This window comes from Natator depressus, chromosome 17 (genome assembly GCF_965152275.1).
Source record: "Natator depressus isolate rNatDep1 chromosome 17, rNatDep2.hap1, whole genome shotgun sequence".
Taxonomy (NCBI): Eukaryota; Metazoa; Chordata; order Testudines; family Cheloniidae; genus Natator; species Natator depressus.
The window spans coordinates 23,217,856-23,236,154 of NC_134250.1; the positions used below are offsets into that span (position 1 = coordinate 23,217,856).

The window sequence follows — 18,299 nt, forward strand, 5'->3', positions numbered from 1 at the left end:
CCCAGCCATGCAGGGAACAAAAACGAAAACTTCCTTTAGCAATTCAATGTATCCCGAAAAGGAGCACAGGCCTTTTCCGCTTGTCACAAAAGCAAGGGTGCAGGTACTCCGCCAACTCTGCAGCAAACACGACCAAAAATAAAATATCTGATTTAGGCATTAAAAAAATCTCAGTTAAAGAAACATTTGCAAAATGTTGCCCAGCAAAAGCTAAAAGGATCAGTAAAAATATAAGAAGCCTATTATAGCAAGAAATGGGTCATAAAATATAGTTTAACTATAGCCAAAAACCAAAAAGCCGACAAAATTTCCAAAGTAATTTTAAAATCCCAACAAAACAATTTTAAAAAGCCATTTCTGGAGTGTTAGCTCAAAATCTGTAAAGGATCCCAGTACCCCATCTTAGTCCCTGCTCCTGCCATGTGAAACAGCTGGGCAGAGCCCTGCAACCATACTGAGTCCCAGTAACCTCAGCCATGCTCCAGGTTGGCACAGGTCTCTGTCCACACACTTCACATTGTAGGAGCAGGTCCTTCCAGCTGGTATTCCTGTGTCTGTCCCTTATACGCTGATACGAACAAACCTAGCCAACAAACAGAAAGGTGACAGTGAAATAAAGGATCATCGTAACGGTGTTTAAAACCCCACAAAGTTCAATCAGATTTCAAACAATACAGTAAACAGAACAAAAAAGCTAAACAATATGCGAATGAATCTGGCATGTTGTGAAACTTTCAAGAACACTGCATGGTGCCTTCAAACACCAGTTGTTAGAACTGGTTAAAAATGGGAGGATTTTTCCGCAGAAAGTTTTGATTGTCAGAAACTGATCAATTTGATTCAGAACTCCCAGCATCGTGGGTAATGGGAGCTATAGTTGGGGGTGGCTAATGCTGCCATTCTCTTATCATAAGGTTGCTGATGCAACCCAGATTCAGATCCCTTGTGCATATGGAGTCCTAGCACAGTGCACCGGTCACAAGCACCTTCTAGCTAACTGACCAGGTCACACTCACCACAGAAGAGAGGAAGGTCCAGTTCTGTTCAGCTGAATCAACAGGGGGAATTTCAGTAAAACCTACACTGACATTTAGCCAAGACAATGGGGTTTATGTTCCTACTTCTGCAAAAAGCAACACGAGCTCTTCTTATTCACATTTGGTCACAGGAAACATCACCTCCAGCAGCCTCCTTAGCACATGCTGCTTTGCTGGCACAGTGAAGATGCAAAGGCCCCTTGGGGAGCTGACAGAGGCAGACTGCTTTGCCCTCTTCTACAGATCAATGGGCCCTTTCCCAAGAGGACAGCAAGGCAACCTGATAGCTCCTTCCACACTGGCCTCGTCATCCTCAGGATCAGCTAGGCTGGTTCAGAGTCCAGGTAAAGGACTGAGGAGTTAATATGCCCCCATAACTGAGAGGGAGAGACAAAAAGGGAGGATTAAATGTGTGAACAAGGAGATAGGGACATCTCATCCAGAACCATGACCAATTCCAATTCACTGACATTGGAGCAATTCCTCTCCATCCAGACACTTGAACAGCAAATCCACAAGAAAAAGTCCTAGCAGCCAGGCAAAAAGACAATGACACAGAAACACCTCAAGGTTGCTGTCAAAGTCAGATCAGAACTGCACACCGTATTCTCTAAAGTGTCATCTTATGTGCTTCTTCATCTCTAATAAACTGACCCAAATAGAACAATTTCCAGAGGTGACCTGAGAATCTTGAGCAGTTTTCTTTCTCCACAGGGCAAGCCTGCTGTCATCCGGTGCTGAGACAGAGAGTACTTTGAACACTCTTTCCAACTGCTGATTACCAGCCGAACACACACAAGTGTAACAAGTTTTCCCTAACCCCCAAACACAAGCAGGCCTCTCTACTTGGGTGAGCTCCTCATGGGACTTTACACAGTATATTATGCTGCTTCTGACAGGAAGCAAGATGCCTGGACTGTTTACAATCTAGCTCCAACACCAGATCTTACTCAACAAGAAACTACTGACAGTGACCATTAAAATCTGATAACTTCCTACTTAGCTATTCAATTGGTTTTGTTTCTTTGTCTGTTTTAATAAGAAGCACTAGAAAATTCCATTGCAAAGCCAAACACTCAAAAGTTAGGAAATGCCAGTATTAACATTGCCTGTGCGATCTTAATTCCACTCCTTTGTGTGTATCCATTAGGAGAAAGTTTGATCACAGACAGTTTTTTCCCAACAGTTCCTCTGTCTCATTCAGTGCAGAGTTGGAAGGTGTGTAATGAACGGCTGAAGTCTGCTTTGGTCAAGGCTGGTCTTATGCTTTAGGCAATGGAAAAATGCCACAGATCTCCCATGTAATGCTGGACAAGTCACTTAGCTATGAGAAGAAGCGAACCCAGTTGAGACTGTTTCATTTAGAGAAGGGAAGATTAAGACGTGATGAGAGGAGTAAAGCATTTAAATGACCTCAGGATTATTACAGTAAACACTATAGTTAAGCTTGCCAAACAATTTCCCTTACAATAGCCACTTTTCACATTTTTTATACCTCTTGGAAACTCCTTCTGCACTGAAATTTTACATGCTTGGTTTCTGTCGCAAGGTGATTTTTGTTTTGGTTTGGTTTGGTTTGGTTTGGGGTTTTTTTGGTAAAATTTGAGCAAAATCTATCCAGTTCTTGAGTTATCAGGGAGCGAAAAAATAGTTTTCCCATTTTAAAACATTGTTCCAATAGGTTTTTCCAAGACCAAAGGGCAGAAACAGCTGGGCCTTTAAATCTGAGATTAACCCTGGACATATTAGTGAATATCTAGTATGTGTTTTACTGCACTTAGAATCACAGACTATCAGGGCTGGAAGGGACCTCAGGAGGTCACCTGGTCCAACCCCCTGCTCAGAGCAGGCTCAATTCCCAATTTTTTTTCCCCCCTCAGAGATTGAACTCACAACCCTGGATTTAGCAGGCCAATGCTCAAACCACTGAGCTATCCCTCCCCACACTGAGCTATCCCTCCCCCCACTTCCAAGCACTCATTGTACAGTGATCAGTAATAAATGTCTGAAAATCCAGCTGGGTGTCTGGGCAGTAACGTATGCCACTAAGGCACCAATCCTGCAAAGAATTATGCAGAGTTTTGTGAGTAGTTCCACGGGCTGGGGTGGCACAGGCTAGCCGCCCGGGTACAATCCCACCTGACCCCACAAGCTGCCACCATGGCCACTCTGCTATTTTTAGCGCCCTAGCTTGAGCAGAGTTGGCATGGGTCTGTCTACCACACTGGAAATCACCCTCCCAGGGGCCGCGTGTGAAGTTAAATATGTATATAAGTCTTCGTGGGATCAGAGTCTTAGGTTTAAGCTATCGTTTGAACTCTGGATATGATGCACGTGTGTCCTGCTAAACCAATTTAACAGGGAAATTACTAGTGCACTGAAGCCAAGACCTGCCACAGTGAAGATTCCTACATTAATGCTAAATCTGGCATGTTGCACATATAGGGTGAAATCCCAGCTCCAAAGAGTCAATGGGAATTTTGTGGTTGACTTCAATGGATTTCACCCACTGAATATTTTCTATTCCTGGTTTACCCTGATAAATGTGCAGTTGAGTGTAGAGATACATTTTTAATGATTTTATTTTTATTGCATTCAAGATAAATATTAAGAGGAAGCATTACAAGAAAACCAGAGTACTGAATGGCATATCAGGTAACAAGGGGAAAGGGCTGCTAAAATGGTCAGTCAATAGGAACACTTCTTACAAATTAAAAACACTTAGGAATTAAAAATTCTAGATAATTCTTAAATGACATCCTCACTTTTTCTTCAGATTGCATTTGTATGTAATATAAATGGAACGTATGATCATACACTGGCCCTTTCCTGTGTCAAAATTTAAAGACAAAGAGAGAGACAACAGAAGCTAAAAACATAAAGTAGTAGTCTTGTATGTTGGCTCTGCTTTATCCAGAGATTGGCAATAATTATCGTTGAATCAGCTAAATATCTGGCTTATTATATCCTTTTTTAAAATTTCTTTCTGTTTTATTTTTGAAAAATTAATCCAGAATAAATATAGATAATAAACTTTTCTTCACCTCCATCTAATCTTCATTATAAACCTATTTGCTGATAGGTGTCAGAGTAGCAGCCGTGTTAGTCTGTATTCGCAAAAAGAAAAGGAGTACTTGTGCCACCTTAGAGACTAACCAATTTATCTGAGCGTAAGCTTTCGTGAGCTACAGCTCACTTATCTTGGGCAATGGATTGATTGACTTGAGGTGTCCCCTGAGCCATGGTATCAAATCCCTGGCCTTCGGGCTCTGTCCAGCTCACTTGATGCATTTATATGGCCTGCTTCGTATACTCAGAATCTCAGGTTTCATTTTAAAACAGCAGGTAACTCTCTAGTCTTCCTGGCTACAAAGAATGTCTTCCCAGAGCAAACCAAGCGTAACCACCACAGTGACACTCCCTTAGGGTATCTTTACACTTAAAACGCTACAGTGGCATAGCTACACTGCTGTAGTGCTTCAGTGTAGACACTCACTGCAGTGACGGCAGGGGCTCCCCTGTTGCTGTAGTTAATCCACCTCCCCGAGAGGTGGTATCTAGGTTGAAGGAAGAATTTTTCCAACCTAGCACTGCCTACATAGGGGGTTAGGTTGACATAGCTGTGTATTTTTCACATCCCAGAGAGATGTAGCTAGGCCGATGTCAGTTTCCAGTGTAGACCAGCCCTGAGTCTGCGAACAGCCTGCAACGGTGACTCTGAGAGATCTGATCTCCCAACCCTCTTTAATCTCATTGGAGCGTTAACTCTAGGCTCTGATGACATTTGAATGTAACCATTAACCATTGAATTGTTAGCGGATGTAATGGGGAAGGAGGTGGGAGTGAGACTGAGGCCAGGTCTACACTACTGCTTTGAGCAGGGGGTTGAACTAGATGACCTCCTGATTATGTCCCTTCCAGCCATAATTTTCTATGAGTCTCTCTCAGGGCTGCACAATGTAGTTATACAGACCTAACCCATGTGTAGACAGCGCTATGTTGGTGGGAGAGCTTCTCCCGTCGACGGAGCTACCACCTGTCATGAAGGTGGATTATCTATGCCAACAGGGGAATCTCTCCAGCCAGCCTAGGAGCATCTTCACATAAGCGCTACAGTGATGCAGCTGCGCCAGTGCAGCACTTTAAGTGTAGACCTGCCCTCGTGGCACGGAGGCATTGGGAGTTACTGCGAGGAAGGGAATGGAGTGGGAAGAATCGAGCAGAGTGCTGCCAGTAAGAGGCTTCAAAGGGGTGTTAAAGTGATCTCTGCCACTGATTACCTGAAAGGGAACATTAAGAATTTTATGATCTCAAGTTCAGGGTACACAACTTGGGCAATGCACATGGGAGTGTCTCTCAAGGAAGAATAGGCATTTATCTGGGTTAGGCCACCAGACAAATATGACATCTAATCAGTTCTTCCTCAGTTGTGGGGATATTTTTTAGTGCCCACATGTAGGAAGTGTCTAGCATTTAGGTACATATGGAAATCTGTAGAAGGTAGATTAGATTAGTTTTGAGCTGTTCAAAATTCAGTGGTGTTGTATCTTGGACATAGGTGACACTGACAGTCCTTTAGTAGGTCATCTTTTAAAATGAGCAGCCTCTTGTTCTGGAGGAGAGTCTAGCCCAAAGGAAGCACATGTATTTAGGACAACACTGAGAATTTGGCACTAGACCAGTGGTTCCCAAACTGGGGTGCGCGAACTCCTGGGAGTTCGCAGAACATTACAGGGGGTTTGCTAGAAAAATTTCACTAATGGCGGCCAGAGGACCCTGGGCTTTGGAGGCAGCACATGGGACCGGGTTGCAGGGCAGACCGCCCGAGCCCCAGGGAGAGCGGGGCAGGGCAGTTGGGGCTGGCAGCCCAAGCCCTGCCCCCATGAGCGGGGGAGCTGGCAGCCCAAACCCCAGCGTTCCCTGCGGGGCTGGCAGCCCAAGCCCCAGGAAGAGCGGGGCTGGACAGTTGGGGCTGGCAGCCCGAACCCCGGCGATCTGCGGGACCTGCAGCCTGACCTCAGTGGGGCTCAGTTGACCGGGGCGATCAACGGGGTCCAGCAGCAGGAGCCCCATGGGTTGCGGAGTGTAGAGGAAATTTAAACTTAAATCCCTGGAAATATTCATTTTTAGGAGGGGGTTCACAAGATTTCACAATTTAGTGAAAGGGGTTCGCGGGCTGTTAAATTTGGGAACCATGGCACTAGACCAATGTACTTGGTAACCTTTCTCCATATTGGCAGAGTGGTTCCTATTGGAGGATGTTGTCAGATCTCCTGAGGAATCTGCTCCATAAATCAGGCTGGAAAGAAGAGCAGCCAGCTGCCATGTCTGAGTGCTGTTATGTGCGGCTGTTGTTCTGAGTTTTAGTACAATGTAATCAGTGCCAAACAGAGAACTACAGCTGCCCTGCTGTAGTATCCCCACTTGGGGAGGTTAACATACCTGTTCCTGTTTTCTGTCGCTGGAGCCTCAGCAAGCTAATTCTTGGTCTCAGATGTTCCTCTTTATTATGTTGACTCAGTCAAACATATATGGGTGTGATTTCCTAAAGCACTCAGCTTGGGCCCAACTCTGAGTGCTAGTGAAAATCCTACCAGATGTTGGTACGTTATTCCACGTCAGGTCTTGAAGTGAGGGTTAGTAACTAGGGAGCAGATCTGGCATTATTAGTTCAGTTAAAGCAGGGGTATTGGTCCCACAGCAATCCCTGAGGGGAACCTCCACTTTGCAATTAAACTCAAGAGCCTTGCTGGCTGGGTGCATAGGAGTATCACCTCTGACTGGACCTGGTCATATTTGCTCAAGAACTACCTCCAGCGCTGAAGGCCTGTGAGAGACACATCTGGAATGGAAATATGTATTTCACCAATATCAAACAGAATGTTATCTGTCAAGAGAACAATGTTATGTTCTTTATCATGGACTGTGTTGCCCTAAATCTCTGGAGAATCTCTGATGGCTATTGCAAGTAGTTAAAGAGAAACAGGGGATGAAGTATGTCCTTCCCTTGCACTGCTCCTTAGAAATAAAGGCTCTGACTCAAAGTTCAAAAAAAGGGTTTCATGTGGAGAACTGCAAAAGGGTTGTAAACTGGTGTCCAAAATTACGTCTCTGGTACTATAAAAAGATAGTCCCAAAGAACCTCATAAAATGTCTCATCAGCGTGGGTGGATAATGACAGAGCTACAGAGAGAGGTTTGCTGATATCTTATTGCCTAGATTAATGATATTGCTCCCAATATGTACAATCTTCTGGCCTTTTATCTTTTGTCAGGAGTGTGGGTATACTGGTTTTCTAACATGAATTGGGCAATTTTCCCTCTTTAAGGAAGTTATAGAACTTTTGAAGTACTTGAGACACTAAAAACTCCTGAACAAATGTATACAACTCACTGCTAAAGCCATCTGGTGCTGGAGACTTGCCATTTGGAAAGTCTTTTACAGCATTTTCAAATTCATCTGTTGATATGTCTACTTCAAATTGTACCTTTTTATGTTTCGATATTCAGTAATTGCAGGATTTTAGGAGACCTTAAGTGTGAATAGAATTTTCGGTAGAATTTTTAAACGTCCAGTGATGTGGGCTGTACAGACTGAGAGGCCTTGGGTCTGATTTCACAGCTTTGCTGAGTACCTGCCGCTCCCATTGACCTCAGCTGAAGTTGTGAGTGCTCAGCACATCAGATAATCAGGTCTGAGGTGTTTCAGGCTGGCATCCAGAAAATAAGAAATGCACACTAGTGGCCAGGCCCACCCCCACCAAGCACAGAAGCCATGCCAGTCACAACTGGTGCCCAAACGGTAAGGGTTTCAGAACAGAATCAACTTCTGCACTCCCCCAGCAACAAAACACCCCGGGGTGCATTACTGGGCCATGCACTCTGATGGTGGACACCCTGCACTGCAGGAGCACGTGTTTGGTTTGCAGAAGGCACTGGTTACTGCTGGTGACAGCAGCCCTGTTAAAGGACAAACAACTTCTATTCCCAGAACAAATGCAGCACACACACAACCGCATTATAAGCTTCACCTCACCATGCCCACCCACATGCCCCAGCCCTGACCTGGAAAAACCAGCCCTCAGACAAGAGGGTAGCATCCTGTCTCTGCCCATTCACCCACTAGCATTATTCTATGACACGAACACCTGCCTGCCAGGAACTGGATTGAGAGACCACACTTCACATAGGCCAATCAAGTATCAGTATCTGTTATCGCTTGATACTGAATTACGCTCCTGTGACCAAGTATGTTAAGTTGAGACGGCCATCAGGGGCACAATCCAGGGCTGCACTTGATAAGCTTTAACTATCTTGTGTTTGACACCAGGATGAAATGTTTAACTCTTTCCCAGTGGGAGACACGCTAACTCTGCTGGAGCTCTGACTCACTGCACAGCAGCAGCGCTCACCTCTACTGACAACCAGGGACAGAAGAGGCAACTCCCAGAATGAGAGGTGTGCATGAGAGGAGGAGAGCCCTGGGCATCAAAGGGGTCACCCAGCCAAGTGTCTGCAGGATACCTAGGGGGGTACCCAGGCAAGCAGAAACGTACAAGGCTGGGAGGGTTCAGGATTGTATCTATGCAATAACTGCTATCACTGAACCTTCTCAGCAGCTGAGAGCACAAGCCACTACGGCTTGAGCTAATGGAACAAGTCCCCTGCTAGGAGCCAGAGCAGAGTCAGAGCCTCTATAAAGCAAGCACAGAGATGGACGTGTGACACACTGAACGGTGGATTACCCACAGCAACATCAGTACTAGTCAGCTCCTCCCCACACACAGCCCTGCACCCTCACTGCCCCTCTCTGCTTCCAGCCCAGGCTCCAGGACCCTGCGAGGTGGGAGGGTCACAGAGCCTGGGCTCCAGCCTGAGCCCAGAAGTCTACACAGTCATGAAACAGCCCCGCAGGCCAAGCTCCACGAGCCCAAGTCGCCTAGCACGGGCCAGCCACAGGGTTTTCTTTGCTGTGTAGACACACTCCGTCTTACTGCAGGTAAACTCACCATGGTCAGTGATCTTACCTCACAGTAAACTAAAGTTCCTGCTCTTCTCCATGTGTCACCTCAAGACAGTCCAAGGTAAAAAACACATCTCTTTTAGTTGGTCTCCAATATCTTATCAGGGAGTCAGGAAATTTGCATTTGCCAGATCAGGGGCTAATGAGGAACAACAGCACACCAGAGGTGCTGAACTCCAGTGAGCACAGCAGCTAGGCTTCCGGCAGCAGCTTCCAAATGCCCTTTCTCCCCCTTCTGAGAATACATCTGCAGCATGAACTGGGAGTGTGATTCCCAGCTCATGTTATCACACTCACACTATCTCTCCTTGAGCTAATGGACTAAAACCAGTAGTATAGCTGGGGTAGCGTGCACAGCAGAAAGCAGTAGCACGGGCAAGCCATGACGAGTACAAGCCCGCCTCCACCCCACGGGTACCGTGCTACACTCGTTACACTATAATTTTGAGTGTGACTCCCTAACAAAGTGAACTTTTCAAGTGTTTGCATTAAACAGGGCGTTCAAAAAAACCAAACGAGTTCAAAGTATCTAAACTAAAGCCACGTCCCTTCGCACTTAATTAGTTTTCACTTTTAGTTTCTCTAATGTGCCAAACCTGCCACTTCGCCATAGAGTTTTCCAGGAATACAGGGTAGACATGTCCTAAATATCTATTGTAAAAAACCCAACCCCTTTTCAGGCCTTCTCTGTCTATCACTGTAATAATGGGCCCAGACTCTATTTTTCCCCTTTTCAGAAAGCCTGGCTGGGCCATTCCTGTGTCCCACATGCTGTCATTGGTGGGGTTCTCACAGTAATTCCTGGATTCCCCAAGAGGACATGGAGGGACTGTGACATGTCCTGGGGAGGACGGAACTTACAAACTGTGGAACGCTGTTGCCCTGTCCCTAGGGAGATGCTGGGTGGAGTTAAGCACTGTACTGGCTGAATGATCCCTGGGGTTCTCTGCAAACTGTGGTGCATGTGTCTGGGACCAGCAGACCCACACCGTATCACCTCAGCAGATAAAGGATATCATGGAAGAAGCTTCCAATTAATCCCATCATACTCTTCAGTCGGAAAGCCAGGAGCTCCCTCCATAGTGAGGAGAGGCTGCAGTGACAAAAAGATCTACCTTCCCCTTTGCACTGCACAGTGACTGCATCTGCTGAGAACCAGCACACTCCCACAGTCAGCAGCCCCAGGTAGCTCTCATCCAAGCTCCACAAAACATCCTCCAGCACTGGCCAAAGTACAGCCAATTGGAGATCCCTGCAAAAGGGCAACTAGCTGGACAGGTGCCTTCACTATCAGTCCTCCAAGCAACACAGTCATTCCTTGGGACTGACCTCAAGCCGACAGCAAAGCTTTACCGAGCCATAGATGTGAGGGTTCAGTCACGGAGAGACAGTTACTGCCTGGGCCTCTCTCCACACCAAGTCAGTGTTGGTGTCTCATCTCACAAGCACCCCAGCTGAAACACCAGCGTGAATCTCTTCCTCTAACTGGAACGCATGCGGCAGTTCCCCACCTGAAAGCAAAGGGCCTTACCTTGGAGGATCCATCTGTCTGGTCGTGTCTGAGCCCCTCCATTGCACACTGAGGCCTAATGCTCTCCAGGGCTTGCATTGGCACCTCCCATTGGCCTGGGGCCCACAGGGAGCTTTCCTGGGATTGCACCAGGACTGACTGGTTTCTGACTTCCTCTAAACCAGGCTGTGGCACCCCAGGAGTCAGTTCAAGAACCACCCCGTTGCCAGTGTCCCCCAAAGGGGCTCCACCTTCTTGCATATCTGTCACCAAGGCTGAGTCCTGACATACAAGACCTTCAGGGACTACGCTGCTGTGCCATGCCGGACAGCCCTGACATGGTGACAGCTGTATTAAGTCAGCATGTGGCTTCATTTCTTCCTGCTTCTCCATGTCTTTCTGTGGGGCAATGTGCTTCTCTCAAACACTGATCTCACCCTGTCTATGGCTAGGAATTTTTTGCAGCCACAAAGCTCTAGAGGACAGGATAAAAACCCTGAAGGCATCACAGCCTGAGCACCGGAGAGAATCCCAGGAACATCTTGGGCTGCATTTCTTCACTGCTGGGATAAAAGAAAATGGAAGAGTCTCTCTGCTAGGAAAGGGTTACCTTGCATCATCCTCATTGTAACCTGTCAAAGATTTTGCAGACTGAAAATCCACGATGTGAGCTCCCCCTCCTTCCCATCATACAAAGACTGCTAAATGAACGGCAGAATATCAAGCTCTGTGTTCTCAGCTGCAGATCCTCAATGCACCGGCTCTGTCATCACTCAGCAGGGTCTCCGGTTCTCATTCCCAGCGCAAACAGCATCCAAGCAGGGCTGCTTATTTATTCAGGGTCTGATGCTCATCTGCAGCTCTGTGCTACGGAGGCCTTGTCCGATCTAGTGCTTGCCTCATACTCACACACACTGAAGCGATGACGTAAGTGGAGGGGCTGGTAAAGTTGTCAGCCCTTAACAGCTCCAAGGAATCCTTCTGTGCTGCTTGCTAGATTTTTCCAGTGCACGCTCCATTGCCAGCTGTGGAATCACTAAAATCACCAGCACAAATAGTGCAAAGTCATCAATATTAAGATGGGACTTGCACCTAGTAGGACTGTGTAGCTCCTTTGAGCCCTCCAATAGGAAGAGACTTCTGGTTTCCATGGAAATCATGCTGGAATGGTGTGTTTGCTGCCTATTGATTAGAGGTTAGGGTACTGCAATACAGAGCTGTCAGACAACATGCATTTCTAATCCACAGCTACCTCTGCTGAACCAAAATTGGCAGCATGCACCCCGAATCCCTACTGGACTCAGAACCAAAGAGCCCCTGTCATCTCAGTCTTTAATCACTTTCTAACTCTTTGGCTGAAGCAGCTCTGCATTGTGACAGCTACGTGTATGTTCCTGGGGGACAGGTGTGGGTTACCGCAACTGCAGTCCAACAATACAGAGACCTCAGCAGAACCAGCAGTCACAGCTCCACAACCCAGTCTGGTAGTCTGCATGAATGCGTCCAGGACACAGAGTCCTTAAAGAGATCACCCAGCAGGGAATGCACTGCATGAGAGCAGGAGTTACTCTGTTGTCAGTAAAATGCATTCCCAGATCAGCTCCCTCATGAATGGTCAGTTCCTACTGGAGGAAGCAGCACAGCTCTGCCTTCAGCTGCCCCTCCTGATAAAACTGATGAAACTGATGGCTCTAATCCTCTTGTCAGAGGGAAGATTCAGATGCTTCTCATCTTCCCCTCTGGCAAGCTAAAACTCCTGCCCATCCCATGTACTAATTATGGCAACCACAGAGCAGCACTAACCAATCCACCCTAAACCATTGTCTTCTAGGCTAGCTACACAATTCACAAACAAAGACATGGGGTCTGCCTGAAATCCCCCTACATTAGGAAATTCAGAGGATGAAACCTGGAAAGCAGGGGTTCTGAAGAGAGAGCTGAGGGGATGCTGGACTGCAAATTAGACAGGAGCTTACAGTATAAGAAGGATGTGGAAAAATTGGAAAGAGTCCAGTGGAGGGCAACAAAAATGATTAGGGGACTGGAACACATGAGTTATGAGGAGAGGCTGAGGGAACTGGGGATGTTTAGTCTACGGAAGAGAAGAATGAGGGGGGATTTGATAGCTGCTTTCAACTACCTGAAAGGGGGTTCCAAAGAGGATGGAGCTAGGCTGTTCTCAGTGGTGGCAGTGACAGAGCAAGGAGCAATGGTCTCAAGTTGCAGTGGGGGAGATTTAGGTTGGATATTAGGAAAAACTTTTTCACTAGGAGGGTGGTGAAACACTGGAATGTGTTACCTAGGGAGGTGGTGGAATCTCCTTCCTTAGAAGTTTTTAAGGTCAGGCTTGACAAAGCCCTGGCTGGGATGATTTAATTGGGGATCGGTCCTGCTGTGAGCAGGGGGTTGGACTAGATGACCTCCAGAGGTCCCTTCCAACCCTGATATTCTATGATTCTATGATAACACAGAAGTAAAATAGGCCACTGCAATTTTTGAGCACTTATTCAGAGATATTACATAGCAGAGCAGACAGCTCTTGTATCTATCTTGTCCACCTATGCATTTCAGATACAATTCAATGCAATGAAACTTTATGGGCAGGACAAAGCTATACAAGTATTGCCAAAGTGTAAGAAAAATGCCAGTCCCCTCGGGTCTCTGTCAGTCCCATGTACGACTCCCCCAGGATGGCGTCACATGCTGCAGTTAGCACTGACTCCCAGGGTCCAGCTGTGATGAGAAACCATTCCTGACTCAGTGGTAGATCACTCTGTAGTTTAGTTCCGTCTCTGCCGTCTCTCTCCATCTCCCAAGGTCACGAATCGTCTTTCCACCTCATTCCTTAACAAGGTGTCTTTTATGGCTCCTGATAGTTTGAGGAAATCTCTCCCTTGCCCTCTCTTGTACTTGGGACACTGGCGCGAAGGAGTCTGTCCTCTCCGTCTCTCCTGTGGCATGCTGGCAGCACAGTCTCTCCCCTTCTCATTTGGACTGGGCTTTGTGTCCCCACTTTCCACCTGTAGCTTGTACTCACTATTCTGCATTTGGGGAGAGTCAGCCTTAACTTTGCACATCACTGTGGTAGGTTTCTACTAGGTGGATTGTTCTGTGCAGAGACCTGGAGCCCTCCAGTTCACTGATATTTTTGATTTGTTCTTCCCAATAGCTTGGCATTTTACATGCTGGTCTAGCATCTTGAGCACCCTTCAGTTTTGATTGTTTGCTTCTCCGCTTGGGCATGTTTGAAAATACAACTAGCCACCTCTCTGCATCTTCAGGTGCCTAAAGACCTTTGAACAACATGGCCCAAAGTCCCTGAAGGCCACATACCAGGAGCTGCTCTGAATGAGTCTATCAGCAAAGCATCTATCAGCAAAGCTTCCAATGGCAGAGGAGTGAAACAGCTAATTGAATCCCATGGTATGGCCCCACAGAGACATTACTTGCTATTATTATCATTATTATGGTAAGCGGGTTTCACAGGTTTCACCATACCCCTAGGGGCAGCTAATCACCAGGGGCCCTTACCCGTGTGCTGTGGGTTTCAGCAGCCTGGGTTCTTAGCTGCCAGCTGGTGGTGCCTCCACCTGACTGTTTAAGGGAGTCAGGATCCCACCTTACCTCCCTATGTCATTTCAACGCTCCCTGACCCGGTACGTGCCCCTGTGACTAGCCTGCTACTGCGTCATACACGCTTCTGGCACCTCTGTAATGGATGAACCAGCAACAACTGTACACGTTATTTACAGGGGGAAATATAGAGGAAGCATATAAAGGGAAGGGGAAGATGCATTTGGAGTGAGTAACACCCCAACTAGCACAACCCCAGCGTGGATTTCCCTGGATTCACGAACCCAGTTTACTCCACACCAGTGGGCTCAGGGATGTGGAGGAACCCATGTACCTTGATGAGGCATTGCAGGCCTGAAGGTGCTTGGGTGTGACAAGGTGAAGAGGGTGCCAATTCGCCCAGGGGGACGACCTCTCTGCGGCAGCAACAGGCGATTCAGTGGGAAAAATCCCCATGGAGTAGGGGGCCTCTTCAGTGTTTCTAAGATGAGTTGAGTATTAGGGGGGTACCCGTGTTAGTCTGTATCCACAAAAACAACAAGGAGTCCGGTGGCACCTTAAAGACTAACAGATTTATTTGAGCATAAACTTTTGTGGGTAAAAACCCCACTTCTGCAGATGCATCTGAAGAAGTTGAGCACGAAAGCTTATGCTCAGATAAATCTGTTAGTCTTTAAAGTGCCACCGGACTCCTTGTTATTTTTAAGATGTATTGCTCTCTCCCAGAATAGTTTGGCAAACCCCCTTTCAGGGTGAGATAGGCAACACCCCAGGCAGGAGGAGACAGTCAGAAGATTGCCCGCATTCCCCTCAGACAGGGAGAGACAGCCGGGGGGTCGCCCGCACTCCCCTCGGGCAGGGGGAGACAGTCGGGGGGTCGCCCGCACTCCCCTCAGGCAGGGGAGACAGTTGGGGGGTCACCCGCACTCCCCTCAGGCAGGGGAGACAGTCGGGGGGTCGCCTGCACTCCCCTCGGGCAGGGGGAGACAGTCGGGGGTCGCCAGCACTCCCCTCAGGCAGGGAACACAGTCGGGGGGTCGCCTGCACTCGTTTAGGCACAGCGGTCCTCCTCTCATCCCCCCTCTGAATGGCTTAGTCAGCCTTCCATCTCCCAGGGTTTGCCCAGTCACGAGGCTCTACAACCTCGGCAATGTGAGTATACTGCAGTCTTCCCCATCTCTCATCTACCCGGCAATAAGTGTGGTTCCCCCTTTCACCAGACCCATTAACTTGGGTTACATTATTATTGCATGCCTGGGCATCTCAGCAATGGAACATGACCCCATTGTGCTAGGCACTGTACAGAACAAAGAGACTGTTCTTACCTCTAAAGAGTTCACAGTATAAGAGACAAAGATGGGTTCAGACAGATGGGAGAATGCAAGGAAACAAAAAACCCATATTGGTCAGCACAATGGGTAGTGGTCTCAGCACACCAGCAGCCTAACTGTTGTCAGGTTTTTATTATTTTTATTCCAGTGATGCCCAGAGATCCTGAGCAGGATAAGGCCCCTTGTGCCAGGCCCTGCACAGACGTGTTGTAAGGCACAGGCCCTGCCCGGATACCTTTAAGACAAGACATAAAAAGTGGCTTTAACAAACAACAGCAAGAGAACAGAGGGGAGGGGAGGGGAGGGGAGGGGATGAGAAGTGAAAGGCTGATAAGATCATGCGGTTGCAGAGGCCAGTGCACAGCTTGCAGAGACAGTGTGTGCCTAGAAGCCCCTGCTCTTGCATGTTTCATTTTTCAGTTACATTGACTTGTGCTGTTATTTTCCTCTTTGCCTGTTTCCTTTTGATTCGTTTCGACTTTTATTTGCTCAGTAGAATCTGACCCCGGCTGCCATTGTTATTGCCTGTTCTTCGGGCAGCTGCCACCCAAGGCACATGCTCCCAGAGAGGGCCCTCTCCTTGGGACTGTTGCCCCGTGGTCTGGGGAGAGGGTGAGGGTGGAGACACTGGGTGGGCGGATCCTTGCAGAATTCCTGGTCCAATCAGACAGCAGATTCTAAAAGTTCAAATTCCAAAACCAGGGGGCACTGATGTGAGGGTCAGGGGTTGGGGGGTGGCTGGGTTTTCCTGCCCACTTCCTTCCAGCAGCTCCCTGCTCCTAAGGACTAGCTCCACTCCTGGGAATCGGGGACACTCCTCTCCCAGCCTGTACACCCTGCTGGAATCTGGAGCTGGGGGAGCCCCTGGTAGGGTCTCCCCACTTTGCCCTGCGGCAGCAGCTCCTACACTCACCGATGGGATGTACCCTGTGACTGCTGTTGGATTCTCTGAGCAAACTGGAAAAACAAGGGTTGCTTTGACCTGCAAGTCAGGAATTGGGGGTTTATCAGGCCACATAGCAAGCAAGTGAAGGAGGCCTATTGGCAGGAATGTTAGAGGGGCTCCATCGTGCACAGACTCATCCTCCAAGACTGAGTTCACTACCCTGTGGGGAGACCCCCTCCCCATTTCAGTGTCAGAGACAAAGACTGCGCAATGATGGATGATTGTGCAACAAATTGCCACACACCCTGTGCTTTGTGTAAAACACCTCAACGCAGCACATGGTGCTCTGGGGAAATGCAAGCCAGGGCGAGAGGAAAACACAGATGAGCTCTGGCTATGGACACACTGACCCAGGAAGTGTGAGGGGCTGGGCCGCCTGTAACATGGACTGAGGAGCCAGCTGTGATATCATGAACCAAAGAGATGCACTTTGTCATAGTCAGGTGGTCTCCTGGATGTGGTAGAAGCCATCTTGGCCCTAAACATACACTCCAGCATGCTGCTTGTGAGTCTGGTGCAGGGCACAGCCTCAGTGTCCCTTCCTCACTTCCACCCAGGTCCCTCACCACATAAAATCCCACATCCTCCTCCCCGTATTCCTCCATCCATTCGTGTGCTCCTAACAGCACCACAAAGTGAGCTCAGGGGGTTGAGTCTATCACCTGCTGTCTCAGGTCACCCCACCTCACATCAGTTCCCTCGCTGCCAGCAGTTCCCAATCCTCTGAGCTCTGTGCCTGCAGCATCCCTCCATTGTGGCCTCAGCATCCGAGGGGACTGGAGGTATAACGACCAGATCAAGAAGACATGCCTGCACTAGCTCTGAGCTTACTAGCATGCTAAAAATAGCAGTGTGGCTGCAGTGTCAGAAGCAGCTAGCTGCACCAGATATGATCCTCTCTGAGACCACAGGCTCACATCTGGAGTGGCTAGCCACTCCTGCATACTTCTATTTTTAGACTGCCAGTTTGATCAGAGCTAGCATAGGCCAGTCTCCTGGAGCTGGGAATTACACCTCCAGCTCCAATGTAGATGTAACATTATAGGCAAGGTCTATGGGCAATGCTGCTGCCTCAGCTACTGGGCAACAAGTAAGGCAGTGAGTGTGTCAGAGAAGCCTGCCACACAGGGCCCATCTGCTTCTCACACAGGCAGGTGCCAGCCACTGCTGTCAAATGGTCCGAACCACCCTGTATAAACCGAGTGTCTTGATGAGAGGCTGCACCATTCCACTCTGCAGAGGCTGCTTGCTGCACTCCAGGTGCTCGTCATATTGCTATTGCACGGCTAGGATGGTGCTGCATGGTCTTTTGCCCTTGTGGAGATGAAAGTTTGCTGCCCCATCCCTCAAGCACTGTGTATGTAACCTCCCAAAATGCCCTATCCACCTTTTCGCTTCCCCAGCTGCAGTCAGTGTTCCTGGACATGGGACTGCCAGTTGAGGGCCCTGCTGGGCATGGCAGTTTCCCCTCCACCGCAGGCTGCACCTTTCTCTCCCCTCCGCCCATCCATGCTTGTGTGGAGTGACAGCCACCCTGTTAACCAACACAGCAGGGACTGAACTGAAAGCGTGAGTTGCTACAGCTTGAGCTAAAGACGCCATAGAAGGGGCTGTAACAAACTCCTGTCCTCAGTGAACCCTGCCAGTGCTCTTCCCCTGCAAGATCCAGAAGTCAGGTCTTTTCTTTCCCTGTTCACAACTCTGATGCAGCTGCTCCTGCATCAACAACATTGAGCACCCTATTGTAGGCTAGCCTTCAGGAACCTGGCAGGGCCTTTGACACCGGGGGCCTCACAAGAAAAATTCTGGTTGCCTCAGAGTGTGGCCACCAACTCTTGCTGGTGGCCGCGCTGACATTTTTCCTAAAATACTTAATCAAC

At 48.2% G+C, this 18,299-nt stretch overlaps 1 protein-coding gene across 13 annotated transcripts in view; it reads right to left on the bottom strand.

The window, feature by feature from the left end:
- Nucleotides 1-11,657, bottom strand: part of TSPOAP1 (TSPO associated protein 1) — a 233,154-nt gene extending 221,497 nt beyond the window's left edge. For 7 of the 13 annotated variants that reach the window (XM_074974825.1, XM_074974830.1, XM_074974823.1 and 4 more), the window contains exon 1: nucleotides 10,591-11,655. In XM_074974825.1, the coding sequence (XP_074830926.1) occupies nucleotides 10,591-10,962 (372 nt within the window). In that variant the 5' untranslated portion in view covers nucleotides 10,963-11,655. Of the gene's footprint in view, nucleotides 1-10,590 lie in introns of all 13 variants that reach the window. The other 6 variants (XM_074974827.1, XM_074974826.1, XM_074974834.1 and 3 more) reach the window with 3 other exon arrangements.
- Nucleotides 11,658-18,299: the final 6,642 nt, after the last annotated feature.